At 42.1% G+C, this 19,344-nt stretch overlaps 1 protein-coding gene across 1 annotated transcript; it reads left to right on the top strand.

Moving 5' to 3' along the window:
* Positions 1 to 1,495: 1,495 nt before the first annotated feature.
* LOC148652675 (ras-related C3 botulinum toxin substrate 3) lies at positions 1,496 to 18,913 on the top strand. Its single transcript, XM_088599701.1, has 6 exons — positions 1,496 to 1,694; positions 9,977 to 10,048; positions 10,994 to 11,111; positions 12,997 to 13,059; positions 14,062 to 14,221; positions 16,332 to 18,913. Exons 1-6 carry the CDS (start codon positions 1,660 to 1,662, stop codon positions 16,460 to 16,462), a joined length of 579 nt encoding a protein of 192 aa, XP_088455827.1. The 5' UTR covers positions 1,496 to 1,659; the 3' UTR covers positions 16,463 to 18,913.
* Positions 18,914 to 19,344: the final 431 nt, after the last annotated feature.

Below are 19,344 nucleotides of genomic sequence, written 5' to 3'. Positions count from 1 at the left end.
ACTTCATTCAAACTTCTAAACACATTTAACGCTAAAAGACAAAGGAGTGGACTTTTCAGAATCAACTATGAAACATAAGGCTACAGATCTGGGCCTGTGGCTGGAAGGTTGCCGGTTTGTATCTCCCGGCCGGCAGAGGAATCCTACGCCGTTGGGCCCCTGAGCAAGTCCCTTAAACCCAACTTCTCCAGGGGCGCTGTACAATGGCTGACCCTGCGTTCTGACCCCAAGCTTCTCTCCCTGTCTGTGTCTCATAGAGAGCAAGCTGGGGTATGCGAAAAGACTAATTCGGGATGCAAGAAATTGTATAGGTCTCATAAAGTGATGTTATGTTACAAATGGAAACTATGTGAAAACCTTTATGGGAGTTTGGAAAAGCTACCCAGCTATGCTGTTGAAGCCTGTACTTTGCTTCCAGAAGCAGCTGAACAAGATCGTTGTGCCAATAAGTTAATAACTACCAAACTGGACTGGACTGGATTTCAGAATGTTCTGTCTACTGGACCCTATGAATGTCTCTCCAGAGTAATGTATAGAGTTAACCGAAAGCACACTGGGTGGTGGTGTCCGTCCTGCACTTAATTAGACCCAGATTGGCCTAGCTAGCAGTGGATGACTCTTGGAATGCTAATTATTAAGGATTCTGTGTTTTTTAAAGAACTTATTCATTGTGTATTGATGGTATCTCATTATGTGGTGGGGGGTGCTTGTGTGTCTCTGTATTTTTGTAAGTACCCCAGCAGGTTCCTCTAGACTAGACTCCCTTTAAACACCAGGCTCTTCCCTGTTGTCTCTGTATCCAGTTAGCGATTTTAGGGTGATGTTTCATAGGTCAGGAAACCACTATTGAGTGCAGGCTGAGATTTAACTGAACACGTGTTCACAATTGCCTTCTCTATTGTGGCGCTCTTGGGTTCACGTGGCTATGTACCCACGCCGCTGGGGACTTGAACCCGGGCCTCCGGCGGCACTCAACAGGGACCCAGCCAGTTGAGCTAAAGGGAAATCTCCCCCTCAACCTAGAGGCTGAGGTCCCCGCTATTCACTAGGAAGGGCGGTGACGTCACCGCGTTGGTAAGCCGGCTCGCACAACCTGCAATGTCGGCCGTACGCTATTAACTCACAGGAGCCTTATCCAAATATAAAAGTCGGATTTCATTTTCATGATAAATCAATTCACAGAGCTAGCTCCATCTCAGTGTGGTTTACAGTGTACAATCCGCTAATTAAAAGTAATCTTAATTATAAACAATAGTTGTTGGCTGAACGTATTTTAGAAATTAAAACATTTTAAAAACTTAAGAGTTCGTATTAAACAGAGAAAGCAGGGTACATCAAACGCAGGCATTTACGCGAGATCAAAAGACATTAAAACCACCAAGAATAAAAAGTAACCGAAAGACTTTGGGAAGCAGGAAGGACAACATTTTCAAAAGCCACATTTTTGGGAGGGGGTAGCGATGTACGGTCCCTTTAAACGGGCTCGCCTCTTTCCGGAGAGAATCGGCTATTGTCGGCATTTGACTCTGCTGCTGCAGCTCTGTCGTTTGCCGAACCAGCCCCGTTATTATTAACAGAAATCTCGAATCGCAGTCACAATCGGGCGAATTTAAAATATCTTGGGGAGTCCTGTGTGTGTAAAAACCTCACTCTCTGCAAATGCAGGCCATTAAGTGCGTGGTTGTCGGCGACGGGTAAGTAAAAATATCTCAGACCGCGTTTGAAATACATTTTCTTTGCCCCCGTGCGAATGAAAGAGGCATCTGTGTGAGAATGCAATTGTTGCAAGAAGGGCTGGGGCTTGTCTCTGGGCTGAAAAAATAGGTAGAATCTCTGTATTCCCCGTTTTTCATCGTAAAAATTGTATTCAGTTAAGGTGATTTGTAAAAGATGTGTGTTTGGCTCGAATTCCTTGCGCTGGATTCATATTTTAGTCATTTCCGAAATTCCACGGAAAAAAATACTTGAAAGAATGCGGTTGATGTGGAAAACGTGCAATGAAAAAACTACGGTATTTCCACCTTATTAAACGGTCATCTTCTGGGGAAGGAAATTTTAAAACAATGGTAGTGTGAGTGACAGTTTGCATGTGATGTCCTTTGGAATGAATTTAAATAAGCACAATCATGGCATTTTATTTGAAAAAAAGGGGGCCGAGTTCTAAGCTGGATTTAGTACAGTAGCCGCTTGGATTTGAAAGCTGGCTGTACATACAGCTTCGGCAGAGCTATGCATATTTTATGATGTAATGGTTTCACACCTATATGATTTTAATTGTGAAGGCAAATGTATCGGTCTTTGCACTCCTGCTTCTGGTTGCTTTTCAGTAATGCTGGTTTCAACTTGGTTTAGTGGGCGTTGATCGGTTATTTTTGGGTCCAGTAAATGCAAAATGCAGGCTATAAATCTCTCTGTTCAGATGGCTGTGAATACGGCAGAATTTGGTGCATTTCGGGTGGGCAGATCTGGGATAATCTGTTGCTGGGTGGGGGTATTTGGTTTGGCCTCAAAATAAGTTAAATTCACTGGTAGAAGAAAAAAAGATATTGTCGAGCCTGGATGGGTGTATTCGCCCTGAGCTTTAATGGGAGACTGAAATGGACAGTCACAATCCCTAAAACTAAAGATCCAGTGGCGACTCCACTGATAAATTGCTCTGAGGTCCTACATATAGAACCTGCTTCTCCTATTTTTTTTCTTGTAAATTGGGTGAATGGTTTCCTGTGCAAATAATATGCGTTTATATTTCATTAAAAGGGAAGGGGTGTTTCCGTTTGCACCCTTCGATTCTGTGTAGTCCATGGCGATATACTGTAACGGTAGGACAGAACTGTTCATCACTGGATTTCCGTACTGGGTTCTGGTTTGAAAGGCTGTATTCACACTTGTTAATGGCAGCTGCTTTCATTGACATCCTGTCACTACTGTCAACGTTCGATTGTTTTGTGAATAAGTTTATACTTCTTTGAATGTCTATTAGAACAGGGCCATCATAAAAGGTTTTTATAGTCGTATTTTTTCGTGAGATTTAAAACAATCCGGAATCGTTAACCTTTCGTAAAAGTGAAGCACAACTTTCAGCATAAACAGGTTTTGATTAAGAGGGTTGATGCGGCATCGGCTGTCATTCCTGTCAGTCTGGTAATGCTTTGGGATCTCTTAGCATTTGTGGTTGGGGTTTGAAAACCCGAATTTCGTTACCATCTGTTATCAGAACAAACTCTCCAATATAACACGTGACCCGTCGATTTCAAAGAAAATTTCTTCATGCCGTCTTCTCGAGCTGCTAGTCTTGCTTATTTTCTAAATTCTCTTTTTGACTCCCCACCCCATATTATGTCTCTCGTGCTTTGCGTCTTCTTGGGCTTTCCTCTGGTGTGGAAATGTAAGCTCAACCTCTTGTCCTAAAGATTTCTCAGTTCCCTGGCAGAGAGATTCTTCCTCAGTCGCGCTGGGAGTGGCTGCCCTCACCTTCCTCAGCCCAGTAGCCATTACTGCTCTTGACACTATCAGGCTAATTTGCAAAACATGTTTTACAGATTGAAGCCTTGTGTCAAAATTTAATTTTTGTTGGGGAGAAAAGTATGTGGTTTCTATTGGGATGATTGCTCATTATCATCTCTCAGAAGTGCCTTTTCTTTATCGCCAATTAATGAGCCGTCACTAAAAGAATTTAGATATTTCTGCATCTAATTGCATTTTCCTAGTTTAACCTATATAAATTGATTTGTATTGATTTTTTTGTTCCCTGTTCTTTACATGGTCTTTACCTGTTGAAAAAAGAATTTGTAGAAATAGGGAATCATTCAGATGTACACTGAAGAATGAGCCATTTTCAGTGCCTGGTGACAGGACTCTCGTCTAATCAAGGCTACAAATGTGAATGGAAATAATTCTTAAAAAGAGTGAGAAAGCTCGGTGCAAAATACTACAGAAGTTTCTGTTTTCCAAGGGTAATATTTACCCAGACCTCAGTGATGCGCACACAAAACCAGATGAAAAGTGGAAAATAATTGTGGAGTTGAGCCGCTTGGTGACACCTCTTTCACTGTCGCTCGGTCCTGTGTGTCGGACGTCGTCGGTCCTACTGAAAGCAGGAGGGAAGCCTGTGACAGCAGGCAGCCAGTCAGAGAGACGTGGGTAATTTCTGCCCTCTCGTCTTGTCTCGCCTTTTGGTTTGGGCTGTCCAAGGGTGTTTCTGTAGGAGGCAGGAAAAGTGCAAATCCTGCCTTAACCTCAGGTCGTAGTTAATGGAAGAAATTCCTTATTTGTTCGGTCAGGGTAATTTCCTGCCTGGCACCTCGAAGCATTTTCTGAAGATTCTGTTTAGATGATCCTCTCTGTCGCAAAGTGTGTTTCTGTAGAAGGCAGGAAGAGTTTTGCCTTCACCTCGGGGCTTTAGGTAGAGGAAGGCATTGTGGTTTTGGGAAGGCTTGTGGGGATTTCCCTCCTTCCCAGCGATTGCAGCTTGTTCTGGTGCACTGTGGACATTAACTATGTTGCGTTCATAATCTACAGGCCTAAATACTATGTTATAATCCCATAATCAGTATGAAAGTTGAGTGTGACCGTAGTGCTTTTGATGTCAATTATGAAATTTGGTGTGTGTGCTTGGCTGAAGTTACCACCTGTGGGATTATGACTGAATGCCTCTAAGGCAGAATCCAACAAGGTATGTACTCCACCATACTGTAGCGCTCATTGCTGCAATCCCATCATATCTTGAAGTTAGGACTGGCTGGGAAGGAGTGGGTGAGTAGAGCCTGGGCACCGAAGAGTTAAGAATTCAGCCTGGATCCAGCTGTCACATGACAGCAGCCTTGCACCTCCCACAAGCAGCTTCTTCAGGCAGCTCTTTATTAGTTACCGGCCGGATAGCCGCCTTTCACAGCTCAGTAGTCCAGACAGTTGTGTGGTGGTTTCACGCTGCCAAGAAAGGCCAGCCCCTGTGGCTGTGAAGCTTTCATGCGCACAGCTCCGCAGTTATTGAACCCCCCTCCCCGCCAGCACCTCCCCATGGTTGCCCCCTTTTCCGATTTATTCTGGGTCTGTGTTTGTACCTCTCGCAGAGCTGTCACTTTGCATTCCTCCATCCCTGTCCTCCCACTGATCTGAACAGATAACAGCGACAGGGGGCTGGGAGTCTGCCCCCCAGCTAAGTCTATGTAGGACAGAGTCTGTCACATTGGGAGAGAGAGCAGGAGGGGAGATTTCAGCAGCAGGCAGCCAGCCAGACAGACATGGCTAATTTGTCCTCTCGTTTCTCGGTTTGGGTTATGCATGTATAAAACGGAAGAAGGCAGAAAGTGTGAGGGACCTGCCTCAACCTCAGAGCTTTAGGTAGTGGAAGACATGCTTTTGGTTTTTCTCTCCTTTTCAGGGACTTGATTTCTTTTATCAAAATGCTGGTCCTTACTGTAGAACGCTTCATAGAAAAGTATATCTGATTTCTCCAAAAACGTACTTGCAAACTCACAGGTAAATACAGTTGTTTAAGTACTTGTTATAGGACTTACAATGTGGTTTCTCGTTTGGAAACACCATGCACATCTTGGGTTGTTCGTATACTGTGTGTTATTTTGTTAGTTTTCTCCAGACATTAATGCTTAAAGTTATTTTTCAGGGACCACACCCCACTTCTTGACATACAGCTTCCTGGCTATAAAGAGGACACAGTTTACACTGTGATTACACTTAGATATCAGTGTCTATAGTATTGTATAAAAGAGGAAACTGTTGTCTATTCAGGGATGTAAAGGTATTAATCTAAGGATCAAAGGAAAGCATAAACACTAATATTTGTGGCCAAGCCTTCCTGTACTCTGTGTTTATAATCTTGGAGAGTGTTGTCTGCTCGTGTGTACATACCTGCACATGCAGAAATCAGCTGAAACTGTCATATTTGCCTTGCTGTCCACCTATCTTGTCAACCTTTTTTATCACTCCTATGTCTCTTGAAGTTAGTATGTCAGGAAGCAGCTGCCTTTTTATTTAATGTAGTTGAATGTCTGCATATGTCACTAGCCAGCTGTGAGCAAGATACCCCAAGAGGGGACGGACAGTTGGCCGAGCACCATGAAGGAGGGCGGGATTAGTAAGCCAAGCCTCCTGGCTCTCTGTGGCACCCCAGACATTGTGAGGGTCGTGTGTCTGTTCCGGTTGATGCTGAACTTCAGCTACAGGGCGGCGCAATCTGCAATGGTTCGAAGGTGCAAGGGTTAGAGAAGTCTGCCTACCCTTCCTTATTATTTTTATGTACAGTTGTGGGGTCCATTGCTGTGGGCCAAGAGAAGCAAAAACACACAATGAGGTATTCTGAAACGGGTGGGTATATCTAAAATAATTGCTTCAAATTTTTTCATAGTAATGATTAAGCTTTTCTCTTGTTAACTTTTACAGATGGTATTTCCTGGATTGGGTATATTTTCAGCCAGACTTTGCACTTGATTGTGTAAAATCTATGATCATACCTCTATAGTTTTAAAGTATAAAACCGTATTTTTCCATCCGTGCTCACTATTTGTTCCACAGTGTTGTAGGGCAGTGCAAGTTGGAAGAACACATTTAAATACCAGACTTTTACTGGTATCGGAGAACTTCAAAATGAACCCTGATAGTTTCTTATATAACTTTGTCTACTCCTAACAGATTATTGCTTCGTAGTCCCCTCCAAGGAAGAATTTTGTAAAAGAAAGCATCCAATCTGCCACCTATAGCTAGAGATTTGTGCTGGGGAGTTCTTCCTGTTTCACCACACAGTAACCACTGACCCCTTGGTCAGCTGAGATAAGAGTTAACGCCTGATATATGACAAATGGTCTGAGGTGCCATCAGTCATGTTGAGGGTTGTAAGGAACACTTGGTGGGAACAGAATGAGAAACATTGTTTCCTTTTATCATGGCATCATGTGGATTTGAGAAGTTAGGGCTGTCTTTGAATAGCAGACTAGTGTGCCCAGATGACCCTTGCGACAAGGGAAGGTAACATGTTCCTGTTACTTCTGATAAAGGCTGTAAAGAAGGCTCATGATTATAGTTTCTCTTGTATCTTTGGTGTTTATCAATGCCAAACTAATTTCAATCTTAATGTGGTCAACACAGGCAAACGGAAGATTTTGTCTCCTGTGTTCACAGTGAGTGCACAGTGCCAAAGGCAACAGGGTTCTGCTTCATGTGGAGGCAATGTTATTAGTGTTATGTAATCAAGAAGTCCTTAAGAAGTGGCAGAAATGGCTGAACTGTTGGGTAATATTCTTGGATCCTGTTTGTTTGAGTTTGCAGTTGTGCTATCCCTGAGAATCCTCCATCCAGTACTGTACTTCACTGTGTTGTAGATCTTAGACTGCCAGAGTGGGCCAGTATAGTCATAAAAGAAGTCTGAATTTATCTCAGCCTTTTAGATCTTAGTTATGTTTTTGAGATGAGCCCATTTCAGATTTTACCACCTTTAGGCCTTTTTCCCCTTGGCTGGAAGCTCTCTCTAAAATCAAGCCAAAAGCTTTCATCCTCAAGACCCTGGACAAGAAACACTGATGTTTCTGGACCTTTTTTGTGGACCTTTGTGGCTGCCATAGTCATGTCAGAGAGGGTTATACTTTAACCTAGTTAATCGTTTATGACTTCTCAACCATTTTTTGTAACAAAATACATTTTACATTTCTTGACGTTGGCCTGGCTTGTTTCTCTTATTTGATTTTGTTTCATAGAAAACTATTAAATCTAAAAGTGATTTTAGCCCTTAGTAAAAACTTGGGAGAGAACACATGGCTGAATATCGCGATGTTGTTAGAAGATGAGACCAGTTTTCATTCATGCAGTTCTGTTGTGTAGAAGAGCGTAGCTGAAGACCAATCTCACCCACATCACCTGGATTTAGGGCTGGGCGATACGGCCAAAAACATTATCACGATAAACATTTTTGTATCAGTCGATATCGATAATTATCACGATAAATGTCAAATCATTATTTCTTTCAAGTTTAAAGGCAGATTCTTTCTCCTGAGTGAAAGTTGAAGAAACCAGACAGTTAATTGGTAAATTAAACAACTCTTTATTTTAAGAACACAACAAACACTTGCCAAACAGCAGAAACATTAAACAGATCTGTTAGCTGCCTGGTCTGCAACACGTACGCGCACTCGCGCTGTATTTTGTACGCATGCGCCAAGCATAAACATATATATTGAACATTTATCGAACTTTTGATAAAATTATATAGAGGAAAATTATATTGCGATAATTATCGTTATCGAAATATCGCCCAGCTCTACCTGGATTCACCACCAGGACTCTCAGAGCAAGAAGTACGATGTAGTGACAGTAATAGGAGTCTCCACAAGCCATGAAGTGGCTTGGTGCAAAGTTGCAGGAGACAAGAGTGTGGAAGCCATTTTCTGGTTTGTAAAGTGTCCTGTCAATTGTCTGATTGCTACACACTATTATTAAAAAGCAGTACAAGAGGAAGGTGTACAAGGTGTACGGTAAGGAAGTGTTCTGCTGCTTCACTTACGATGTCACTGATATGTTCTGTGAAATAATGTCACTGTGTTGGTGATGGTAGTTTACATTTGGAAGGGCACTTGACACAGCTATGGGGCACAGTATAAAGGGAAAAAAAACGTATATAAAATTCCCCAAATGAAGCAAAAATTAATCCACCAAAAGAACAAAATCTATGCTTGGGAAAACTTAAGCTTTTGTGCATTTTCATGAGAACTGTTTCAGTGTGCTTTGCCTTGGTGGGCTTGCTGTACAAATTAAGTTTAAACAATTAAGAGATGTTGACTGGGTAACAGATCAGAGAAAAACACGTCCTTCACAGCTTGCACTCACAGGAAGGCTGTACTATCGGAAGAATCAAAAGCACAGTTAAAATGCACAACAGAGCAAAACGATAGGTTACAAAGAAGAGATTCTGTTTCTTTGCTGAAAAAAAAATATTTTTGATTAAAAAAGAATCCTTATTTTGCATGCCTGCAGTATGCAATACCAGGTTAGGCAAAAACCAAATCCACGTGATGACACTCGTCTTGTGACATGCCAAGCTTTGTCAGGGGCTTTAATTTGTTTATTTAAAAATGATCCTTTTCGGCCTGTTGGGGGAAAAAATTGATTCATGCAGGACTAATTGAGCAGCAGTAGCGATGAGTAGAATACCGAGTGTCACAGAGAGGCTGGGTTGGTATTGACTGAATTTGCTTACTTTGTGTGGGGGTGGGAACTGTAGAGATGTTCTAGCATTATCAGGGTAAATTTGATGAGCACTGGGCGAGACCCCTATAACTCACACACGCTAATTTCATGGGTCACGTCAGCAGGTGTGAGAAATCAAGAGTAAGTTTATTCCCTGCAGTATTCAGATGTCACAGATTGACTTCAGTTTCCGATGATTTTCTTTCTTTCCCTGCGGATGACCTGATAAGAGCATCTCATGTATCGGGGCTTCCTCTTTAGTTACCAGAGCAACGTACTCTACAGGCAGGGGGCTGGTGATCGCGAGAAGACGTGTGTTCCTTAGAGGTGTGAATATCAGATGCTGCAAGGGTCAGGTCACGATGGCACATGTCCCGAAAGCAGAATGGCTCAGCAAGCATTCTTTCCAGCCCATTGCACTGCATTAGCTCTCTCCTCTTAATTGCTTAATTGATTCATGACTCTGTTCAACTTCATGAAAAAGCAGCAAATTGGAACAAAGTAGTATAGATCGGAAAGGAGACGCATTAAGTTGCCCTGGCCTAAGATGGCACGGGTACAGTTCATGGTGATCCAGAACAAATCCTGCCCTGATGCAGTCATTCACTGCTGCACAAGGGATGATGTAATGCTGTTTTCCCGATAGTTCCCGGGCACTGTTGCTTGTAATCCTCTGCATTGCATTGCTGCTTTTGCTAGGGAGAGGAGCGGCAGTGAATGTCCTAGTTCTGCTGTTCTCTTTTTGGTATTTTTAACTTGATTTACTGCCTCTGCTTTCTTATAGTGCTGTGGGTAAGACCTGCCTGCTCATCAGCTACACCACAAATGCCTTCCCTGGAGAGTACATCCCCACTGTGTGAGTACCAGCAGGATCGGATGGGTGACGATTGGGGCTCCATCAGAATGCTTCTCAGCCAAATATGATGTACTAGAGACATGAAGGGACAGCAGTACATTATGCAGTGTTTGTAACTTAAACAGTTTTCTTCATAAACTGAAACAAATGGAACACTATACGTTATTATAGTGCCAGCAGCCATATCACTCTGCATCTCACAACTGGCAACCCACTGAAGCTAAGCAGGTGTGTGCCTGGTCAGTACCTGGATGGGAGACCTCTTGGGAAAAACTAAGATTGCTGCTGGAAGAGGTGTTAGTGGGGCCAGCAGGGGACGCTCACCCTGCGGTCCATGTGGGTCCTAATGCCCCAGTATAGTGATGTCCTCCGGATGAGACATAAGACCGAGGTTCTGACTCTCTGTGGTCATTAAAAATCCCAGGGCGTTTCTCGAAAAGAGTAGGGGTGTAACCCCGGCGTCCTGGCCAAATTTCCCATTGGCCCTTACCAATCATGGTCTCCTAATAATCCCCAACTATGAATTGGCTTCATTACTCTGCTCTCCTCCCCACTGATAGCTGATGTGTGGTGAGCGTTCTGGCACACTTTGTCTGCCCTTGGATCATCCAGGTGGATGCTGCACACTGGTGGTGGTGGAGGGGAGTCCCCATTACCGGTAAAGTGCTTTGAGTGGAGTGTCCAGAAAAGAGGAGCTTTGTTCTTGGATTTTCATGTCGGGGCCTCAGGAAGTCCTAGCTATGTGGCTCTCACTGCCACACTTCAAACTACATGTTCAGAGGATATGAATAAGAGCAGGAAACTGGAATGAAGAGATAATTCAGTGGTGTAATTCTTTGCAAGTTCGGAAGCGGAAAGTTATTTCGGGACCGTGTCGCAATTATCTGGGCTTCTCCATGGACTGTTGCTTGGTACAGTTTGACAATGCCATCCCCTCTCTTGCAGTTTTGATAACTACTCTGCCAATGTGATGGTAGATGGGAAGCCTGTGAACCTGGGCTTATGGGATACAGCAGGACAGGAGGACTATGACCGCCTGAGACCACTCTCCTATCCACAGACTGTATGAGTTCAAGTTCCCTTTTCTTGTTTTATTGTCATTTTTTGTTGTTGTACTGTTTCTTGTTTCTGTTTAGGCTGTTCACCTGAACCCCTGGGATAAGTACTGTAAGTGTTCAGCCAACAAGTGATTGCTGGATGAGAGTCACATGGGGGAAGTGTTTCGTTGTTGCACATTCCACAGTTCAGAATGAGCTGGTGCAAAACCCCAGTTAGTCAACATCACAGAACCCACAGAGTACACAACAAAGAAGAAATAATGTAAGACAAAGCATAGAAGCCACTGCAGTAAAATTAGCACTGCTAAACAATAATGTGCCACTTGTTTCATGTTGAAACTACAGAATTTATTTTAGAATACTTCCTACTACGCTTAAAAGGTGCATGAAGAATGCTTATAGCTTTTACAGAGATGAATTATGTAACCAAATTGCAAAAGATAAAAATTATTCCAAAGAACACTCCAACTATAAGCAGAATATAAGAGTTTTAAATTTTGTGTTCAGACCAATATTTATATACACAGAAGGACTTCTGGTGTTCAGGTGTCAGGTTGAATTGCTCTGTTCAGGATTGCAACGTTCATGTCCAGTGTGTAATGTTGTGCACGTGTACAGTACGTATACGAAAGGAAAGGTATTTAATGTGACTGCGCCGTCCACGAAGAGAGTGAAAGATGCATTTTAACATGGTGAGTGACCTGACTGTGTATGAGTCACTTTTAAAACCAGCCAGGGGAAGTACAGTATACTCTAGATTGCGTTTCTCTCAACGCAGTTATACTTCATTTGGTTTAAAAGCTGCTTTTTATGGTACTGTTGTGTATTGTGTTTTTCTCTGCAAAATTCCACCACCAGAAAAGCGTGGAACCCTATGCTGAAGAATAAATGTATGCACGCTAGGATGTGTATAGGATCGGAAGGTCTTTTAATATAATCCCTGTATTGTGCTGGGGCTGACTGTTGTCTCTTGCCTGACGGGGTGAGTCAGGTGGTACAGCTATTGTTCACTGTGCCAGGTATTAATCCCCCGTCCTGACCCTGTTACCCTCCCTGCATTTCAATTAACTGGAACCGGAGCCACAAGGTTCCCTCCAGTCTCCTTTTATGAGTTAGTGCACAGGAATCTGTCAGTCAACTGCTATTCTGTAATCCCACTGCTAAATAGACGCCCTGTGCTCCACTCAGTTTGCAGTTTGCTTGTGTTTGGTGCATTCTTACACAGCTCACAGACAACAGCTCCTTCTACCAGGGCCGAGGCAGAGAAACACGGACACTATGCTCCCTCCTTAGTTTTCTTTTTAAGTGATTGGTACAAATGTCCACTAAAGAGCAATTTGAGCGCTCAGACCTTCTGCTCGCTAGTTACAGGGGCTCAGCTGAAGCAAAAGCCATTACGTCTGCTTTTTTCCAGTAGTGGAAAATGATGTCGAAATCCCCACAGGCAACGCGTGCCTAAAATAAGGAGCCAGAAGTAGACTGATGTAAAATCACCTTCTAAATATTCCAGTTCTGTTCCTCATTTCAATACAAGTGATGCAGTTTTCCGTGCCATGGTCTTAATATATCTGTTGTCGTGTTCCTTCAGAAACACTGTGGTAACCATGTTTGCTGAAAACAAAAATCTATCCATTTTTCCTAAACAAAAACCATGTTTTTGAACATTTATTGCAGTAAATTAATACCATCGTGCATTGGACAAACATAAAAGGAAAAGCATAGTGCTGTAGTCATTTTTTTCAAAGTCCTAATTTATGGAATTATTAGAAGCATCCAGGGCTCCTGATTTGTTTCTATCAGATTGATTGATTGATATCAATGGTTGATTATTAATTGCTCACCAGAGTGCCTGGCTTACATTAACTGGCTTTTCTCTTTGCTGTTTAACAGGATGTATTCTTGATATGCTTCTCTCTGGTGAGCCCGGCTTCCTTTGAGAATGTCAGAGCAAAGGTCAGTACTGGTCTTCCTGTATCCTTGTGGTTGTGTGCTGAAGCCAGGCTGACCGTGTGCCGTTCCTGCCCGTAGCTCCTGAAAAAGCTTTCCCTTCTCTGGATTGTCACAGGCATGCCTGTAGAGTTAAAATAATATCTCCTGTTATTTCCAATAAAGGGAGATCAAAACATTGCTTCATAGACTTCTTCAAAAGTTCTGAAAGGCACAGGGGGTAGATTTAACCGGGGGTTCCATGATTAATTAATTAATAAGGATGCATAATTAAAATGACATCATCATTGTATACTGACAATTCCCTTACGTTTAATTTCTTGTTGACGTGTGTGCTTTTGTATGTGATTTTGTCTCATATGTCTGTGAAGAAGTGGTAAAGAGTGAATATAAATGAGTGTTACAAAGTGAACCGTCCTGTGTTCATGTGTTGGGCTTTAGTAAACTGTACAACACAACAATTGTTCCCCTGCAGAGTGCACTCAGTCATTAGCTGAGGCTGAGCTGTAAGGGTTTGTAAGTTAGAAAGAAGAATGTAGGAGGAAAGTCAGTAATCATTGGATATAAAGTGATATGTTTTAAAATGGGAAGGAGTATATATGAGTCTTGATGAACTACCTAGAACGCCAGCTGCCTTGGAGTCTCTATAAGCAAGACTCCTAGACCACAGATGGCCAAATAGAGACCTTGAGGGCAACATGGTGCTCTGGATTTATTCCTCCTTGGACATTCACTGCTTTATTGAACTGATCTGAATGTGAAAGTCATGTCCCTGGGTTATTTTGTAGGTGTCAATCAATTGCTTATTAAAAAGTACCTGGGAAGCTGGCAGGAATCTGTCCTTGCAGGACTGGAGTTGCCCCTCATTTGGAATAGCATTGGAGGAACCTGATAGCTGCACTAGACTTATATTATCATGTTCACTGGTCATCTAGAAACCCATATTTATGGTCTGGCTGATTCTGTGATTAGATATATCTTGCAACCCCTCCCTTTCTTTGTGAGCAGTGGTACCCTGAAGTGCGACATCACTGTCCGAACACCCCCATCATCCTGGTGGGCACTAAGCTGGACCTGCGAGATGATAAGGACACCATTGAGCGCCTCAGGGACAAGAAACTGGCACCCATCACCTATCCCCAGGGGCTGGCGATGGCCAGGGAAATTGGTAAGAGTAGGAAGTCTTTCCAAGGAATCACAACAACAACAAATGTCGAAACCTCTATGTTAAGATTTACTTCTCCAAAGAAAAGAATCAGACAGATTTCACGTGCTTTTATAAATCAGAGGACTGACTATTTGCACTGCAATTTCCCTCACGGGATCAATAAAGTATCTATCTATCTATGTGTGTATTGTGGGGAAGGGGCATTACCTAAGACATGTTTAAGGTTAAAAAAATTAGGTGAAGTTACGTAGATGTTGTCTTTTTATATTGTTTGAAATGGAAGACAAATCATTTGAGTTAGGAGGCAGGGGTGAAAGTGAAGTTGTAAAAGTGTGTGTTCTTTCGAAACATTTTACAATTAAAAACGGAGGCAGGTTGTTACTAAAGAAATTTCCTGTCCGAAAGGGAAACCTTTAGTTTTGAATTTACTTGCTACGCTCTTAAATAAAGTTAAGTAAAAAAAAATATAAGGGATTTATACAGTTGCATTTCTGCCTTGCGCTAAAGAAGAAATATTCAGTTGAGAGATTTCTGGTGAGTCTTTTAATTTTCAATAGTGAATCGCTTCTTCTATCAAAAGACCTATTCCACGACTTTTACACATCTGGCATATTAGCAGTGTACTGTCATTCACATCGCCTATGTCATATGTCTGTTTTTCTGGGATTTTGGTTTTTGAAATGTGCCTGATTGTTGTCTTTTTGTTGAGACGAATTAGAGGTGTTTTTCACCTTTTATGAGACCAATTGTTCTGTGTAAGTTAATACAAAAACCATAAACCAAAAGCTATACATCAACATAGAACCAACCTCACTTTGGGACTTCATGGGGTGTAGTTTCTTTGGCATCTGTTTTCTCTCCGAGTTTCATCATTTAGCGGAGAGCACTTTCTGTATGACTTTCGTTGTAGTGGGTTGTGATGGGTGCCACCCCTGTGGTACTGAAGTGGAAGAGAGCTACTTTGTGTGGCAGAGTAGTGGTAGCGGTGGGGGTGGGGCAGTTGAAGATGCCATAGGAATAAAGTGAGCAGAATCAGACTGAACCATCAGTTGCTATCAAAGGAGCCTTTGTTTTCTGCATTTGTGTACTTGTGTATGAGTGTGCGCACATGCGCTTGTTTCTTTAATGTAGTCAGGAACACAAAATCCTCCAGTTATACCAGCACATTAACTAAACTCATCTTGGACACCATGGAAAAAAAGACCAATAATATTTTAATAATTTAATAACACTGACTGGAGTTAAAGACCTTTCCCTTTTTACCCTTAATGCTTGGAATCCATTCTATCAAGCTCTATATTCTCAGATGAAAAGTGCCTGTGGAATTAACAAGCTAGTGTCATTCCTATCTCCCATTTTTCTTCCTGCCAGAGCTCAACTTTATATAAAATAGTGAAAAAGACTTAAAGAAAACCAAAAATTTGAACTTGATGAAGTTTGCTGTGACCTGTTGGAGTGACTTCTTCATTTCCTACAGGAGAGTGTGTTGTTTGGACATTGTGGCGTCCCGGCAAATGGCACCACTTCTAAATATAATCATAAACCATTTAACATGGAGATGTTAAATTTGCTTAGTGGCATGGAGGTGTAGTGGCAGCCATTGCTGCCTCAAGAGCTGGGGCCCTAGGTTCAATTGCAGACCTGAGGTGCTATCTGTGAGGTGTTTGCATGTTTTCCCTGTCTTTGACTAGGTTTCCTTTGTGTGTTCTGGTTACCTCCCAAACACAGTCCAAAGATACACTGGTAGGCTAATTAGCTTCTGGGAAGATTGTTCAAGGTGTGAGTGTGTGTGTTTGTATATCTGTCAACACTGTAATGGACCCCCGTCCAGTGTGTATCCTTGTGCCCGTTTCTTGCAATCCTGAATTGGAAGGTTAGAAGATGGATGGATGAATGTTAAATCTGATTGCCATATTCCAGTTTTTTCATGTCTCTGAAGTGGGAGGGCCATTATGTAGACATTTCTTTGAGTCATAACCAGACAAGCTGAATTCTCTGCTGGACTTCCATTATGAAAACTCCTTGCCTCTTTCTATTCATGTGTTGACTTTGTGGGGGCTGGTGTGCCGGGCATCTGCTCATGTGTTGTTGTGTTGCTGTCCACTCCCAGGCGCTGTGAAGTACCTGGAGTGCTCCGCTCTGACTCAGCGCGGCCTGAAGACGGTGTTCGATGAGGCCATTCGCGCTGTCCTCTGTCCTCCCCCGGTGAAGAAACGTGGCAAGAAATGCACCGTGTTCTGAGAGGCGGGGGGAGAGCACCATCTCAGGAAAAACAAAAACACACATTCAACAGAGGGAGGGTTGGGGGTGGGGGGGTGGGGGGTTGTGTGTGTGGCGCCGACAACGACCAACAAATCCAACAACAATTACTGGCTGTCTTTCGAGAGAAATCCATACACACAAAAAAACGGTACTTGAGGGACAGAGGCCGGGAGAAGTGAGGGGGTGAGGCGGACTTGGCGCCATGGCCCCACCGTCTTCGAAAACGGCAACAAAGATTCCAAATTTGCCTTAAGAATTTGTGAAATTGAGGAAAAACAAGGCATTGAGATAATGCATTTGCTGCATGAAAGTGAGCAACGACAGAACCAGGAAATGTATTGAAATTAAACAAAATATAATGTCCTTTTAAGAACACCTACGAAATATACATGTATATACTGCTATTAAAAAAATACAGTTGAAATATTCCAAATCTGTAGCCCCTCAACCCCCCCTCCCCACCCCCATCCTCTTTTATCTGAGAGTTGATTTTGGTGGCTTTATTGCAGTGCGAACGTGGCTAGCTGTTTTGCAGGTGTTTTCATTTTTTTTTTATTCATATTTGTGAATGTTTGAAAGGTGTAACAGTGTACACTTCTGATGTGAAAACCTTTGAGCCTACACTGCGGGACTGGAGTGAACACGAGTCCCTTTACCTGTTTGACTTCCTCATTAAGGATGACTTCCTGTTGTCCTTCAGTTCGTAGTGAAAGGCAGCTGGTGACATTTGTATTATATGCTGAGAATTGTCACATGAAATCCATGAACAGTAAGTGCTTTGAAGAAACTGGTCCAGCACGCGAGAAGTGAGTTTTTCTTATATGATTTCCGAATACACATTGGGGACAATCTACATTGCTATGCAGCAACCTACACTGCATTTTGGGACGCAAAAGAAGTGAAGATGAGTATAGAATTCCTTTCAAAATGTGAGATGTGCTAAACTAGTGATTACTTTAAACATTGGCTAATGTTAAACTTCATTTTTCGTCAGACATTGGGAAGGAAGTGCTTCAGTCTTCATTGTGTCATCTGCTCCATTCTAAAGGGACTCCCTTAAGACAGCCTACTCGATTACATTTTGACTTATCAAAGTAAGAACACAAACGTTTAGCATGTAGATTCGGTAAAACTCAAAGGCCTTTTGTTTTTGCTCATTCAGAGATTTAAAAAAAATCGTAGACATCTTTTTTCACTCTTAAATGAATGGCAGGGCTCATAAATACTGGCGCATAATCAGAAAGGAACAGTGTTGGGACTCTGTGTCCTTTATATTCTTGAAACCTTTTTTTCATGCTTAGACTTCAAAGGTCGCCCTGCTTGCCTCAGTTTGTACGAACTGTTTACTCAAAGGTCCTGCATCATTTTTGGGGAACAAGTAATGCTGAAAATGTCGCTTTGAAGTAGTACTGGGGGACTAGCATGCCAAATTTAAAAACCGCAGAACCCTTTGCCTGAAAAGCCCCTTTATTAAACTTGGGGTTCGCATGGGCATCAAGTCTTAATTTTCTTTTCCATTTAATTTTTTTTTGTAATTCCTTTTGTCTTCATTTTTTGTGTGCATGCCTGTGTGCAAGGGTGTGTGCGCGCGCGCGAGCGTGAGTTTGTGCGTGGGGTTTTGGGTTGCTCTGGTAACAAGCGATCTGTGTCTGTATCAGTATATCTTTGGTGATTCACTTGTCTGTGCGAGATAGACATTGACACAAGCAAAAGAAACACATGTAACATGAAAAAACACAACACTTTATTGGGTTTGTTTAATTGCTGCCAAAAACCCTACATTTAAAAGGTAGTGTATAAAAGAACTGTTTAACATTTTAGAAAAAGTATGCATTAATAAAAAATTTTGTTATGTATCTAAATAAGTACCTTTTTATTTTATTTCAAAGACATAGCCAGGACTCTGGATTGAGGATGCTCAGGTCTTACTTGCTTTGCCATTTGTCTTACTGGAAAAAAGTTAAAGCACAGTAGCTAAAAATATAATGAATTGCTGTGCCCAATATGAAAGATTAGATTTTAATTTTGCAGTGATACGGTATGGTGCTCCCCTAGTGGTGTATCTTGGTAGTACAGCTTGATAGTGGTTTTGAAATACAGTACAGTACTTGATGGTAAACTCTGTTGGCATGGCAACTGCATCCAGCTGGTGTGTCTGAGCATGCTCAGGGACTGGGGTCTGGGTGTCTCCATTAAAGTTTCAGAGTTCTTGAACTGCATGGAAACTATTTGGAACCTGTGGATAGAGCCTGTTTGTCTGACGTCTTGGCCATTTCCAAGGAGAGTTTGGTGAGATGCATAACTCATTCAAGACGTGTTCCATGTTTGTTTGATTGTCTGTCTTTATTTTTTATTACTATTCATGTCATAAGAGTATTGTGGGAAAAAAATAAAACAATTTTGTATAATAAATATGAACTTATAACTAAAGCTATGTTCAGCCATCCTATGATTTTTAAAGAAAACATAACTCTTAATCCAGTCAAACTTGTTCACAACTGCTCTGGTGAAAATACAATAGAAAATTTGACCTGGGCTGTTACATGAATGTGTCGGTAATTTGTGTGAAGGTGTGTTGAATGCAAACTAAATTGCAATTATAATTCATTTTTAGAGGCCAGCTGGGAGCAGGGAAAGGGTCTGGTATCTTTAAAGGATTAGTAAACACAAAGCACACAAGTTCTGACTTTGACTGAATACAGACCAGATTGCAATGTATTGAGTCATACATAACACCCGTGGTATCTGAAGTGTGATGTCTCTGGTGCTGGGCTTAGCTGATAGCTTCACAAAAGGTTAAAAATTACTTGGTTATTTTGCACCCTCTGCTTTTTAAGTAGCTTTCACTTGAATCCTACATA

This window comes from Lepisosteus platostomus, chromosome 11 (genome assembly GCF_059453375.1).
Source record: "Lepisosteus platostomus isolate fLepPlt1 chromosome 11, fLepPlt1.hap1, whole genome shotgun sequence".
NCBI classification, from domain to species: Eukaryota; Metazoa; Chordata; class Actinopteri; order Semionotiformes; family Lepisosteidae; genus Lepisosteus; species Lepisosteus platostomus.
The sequence above is the reverse complement of the archived record's forward strand: the minus strand, read 5'-3'. Positions and strand labels throughout refer to the sequence as shown.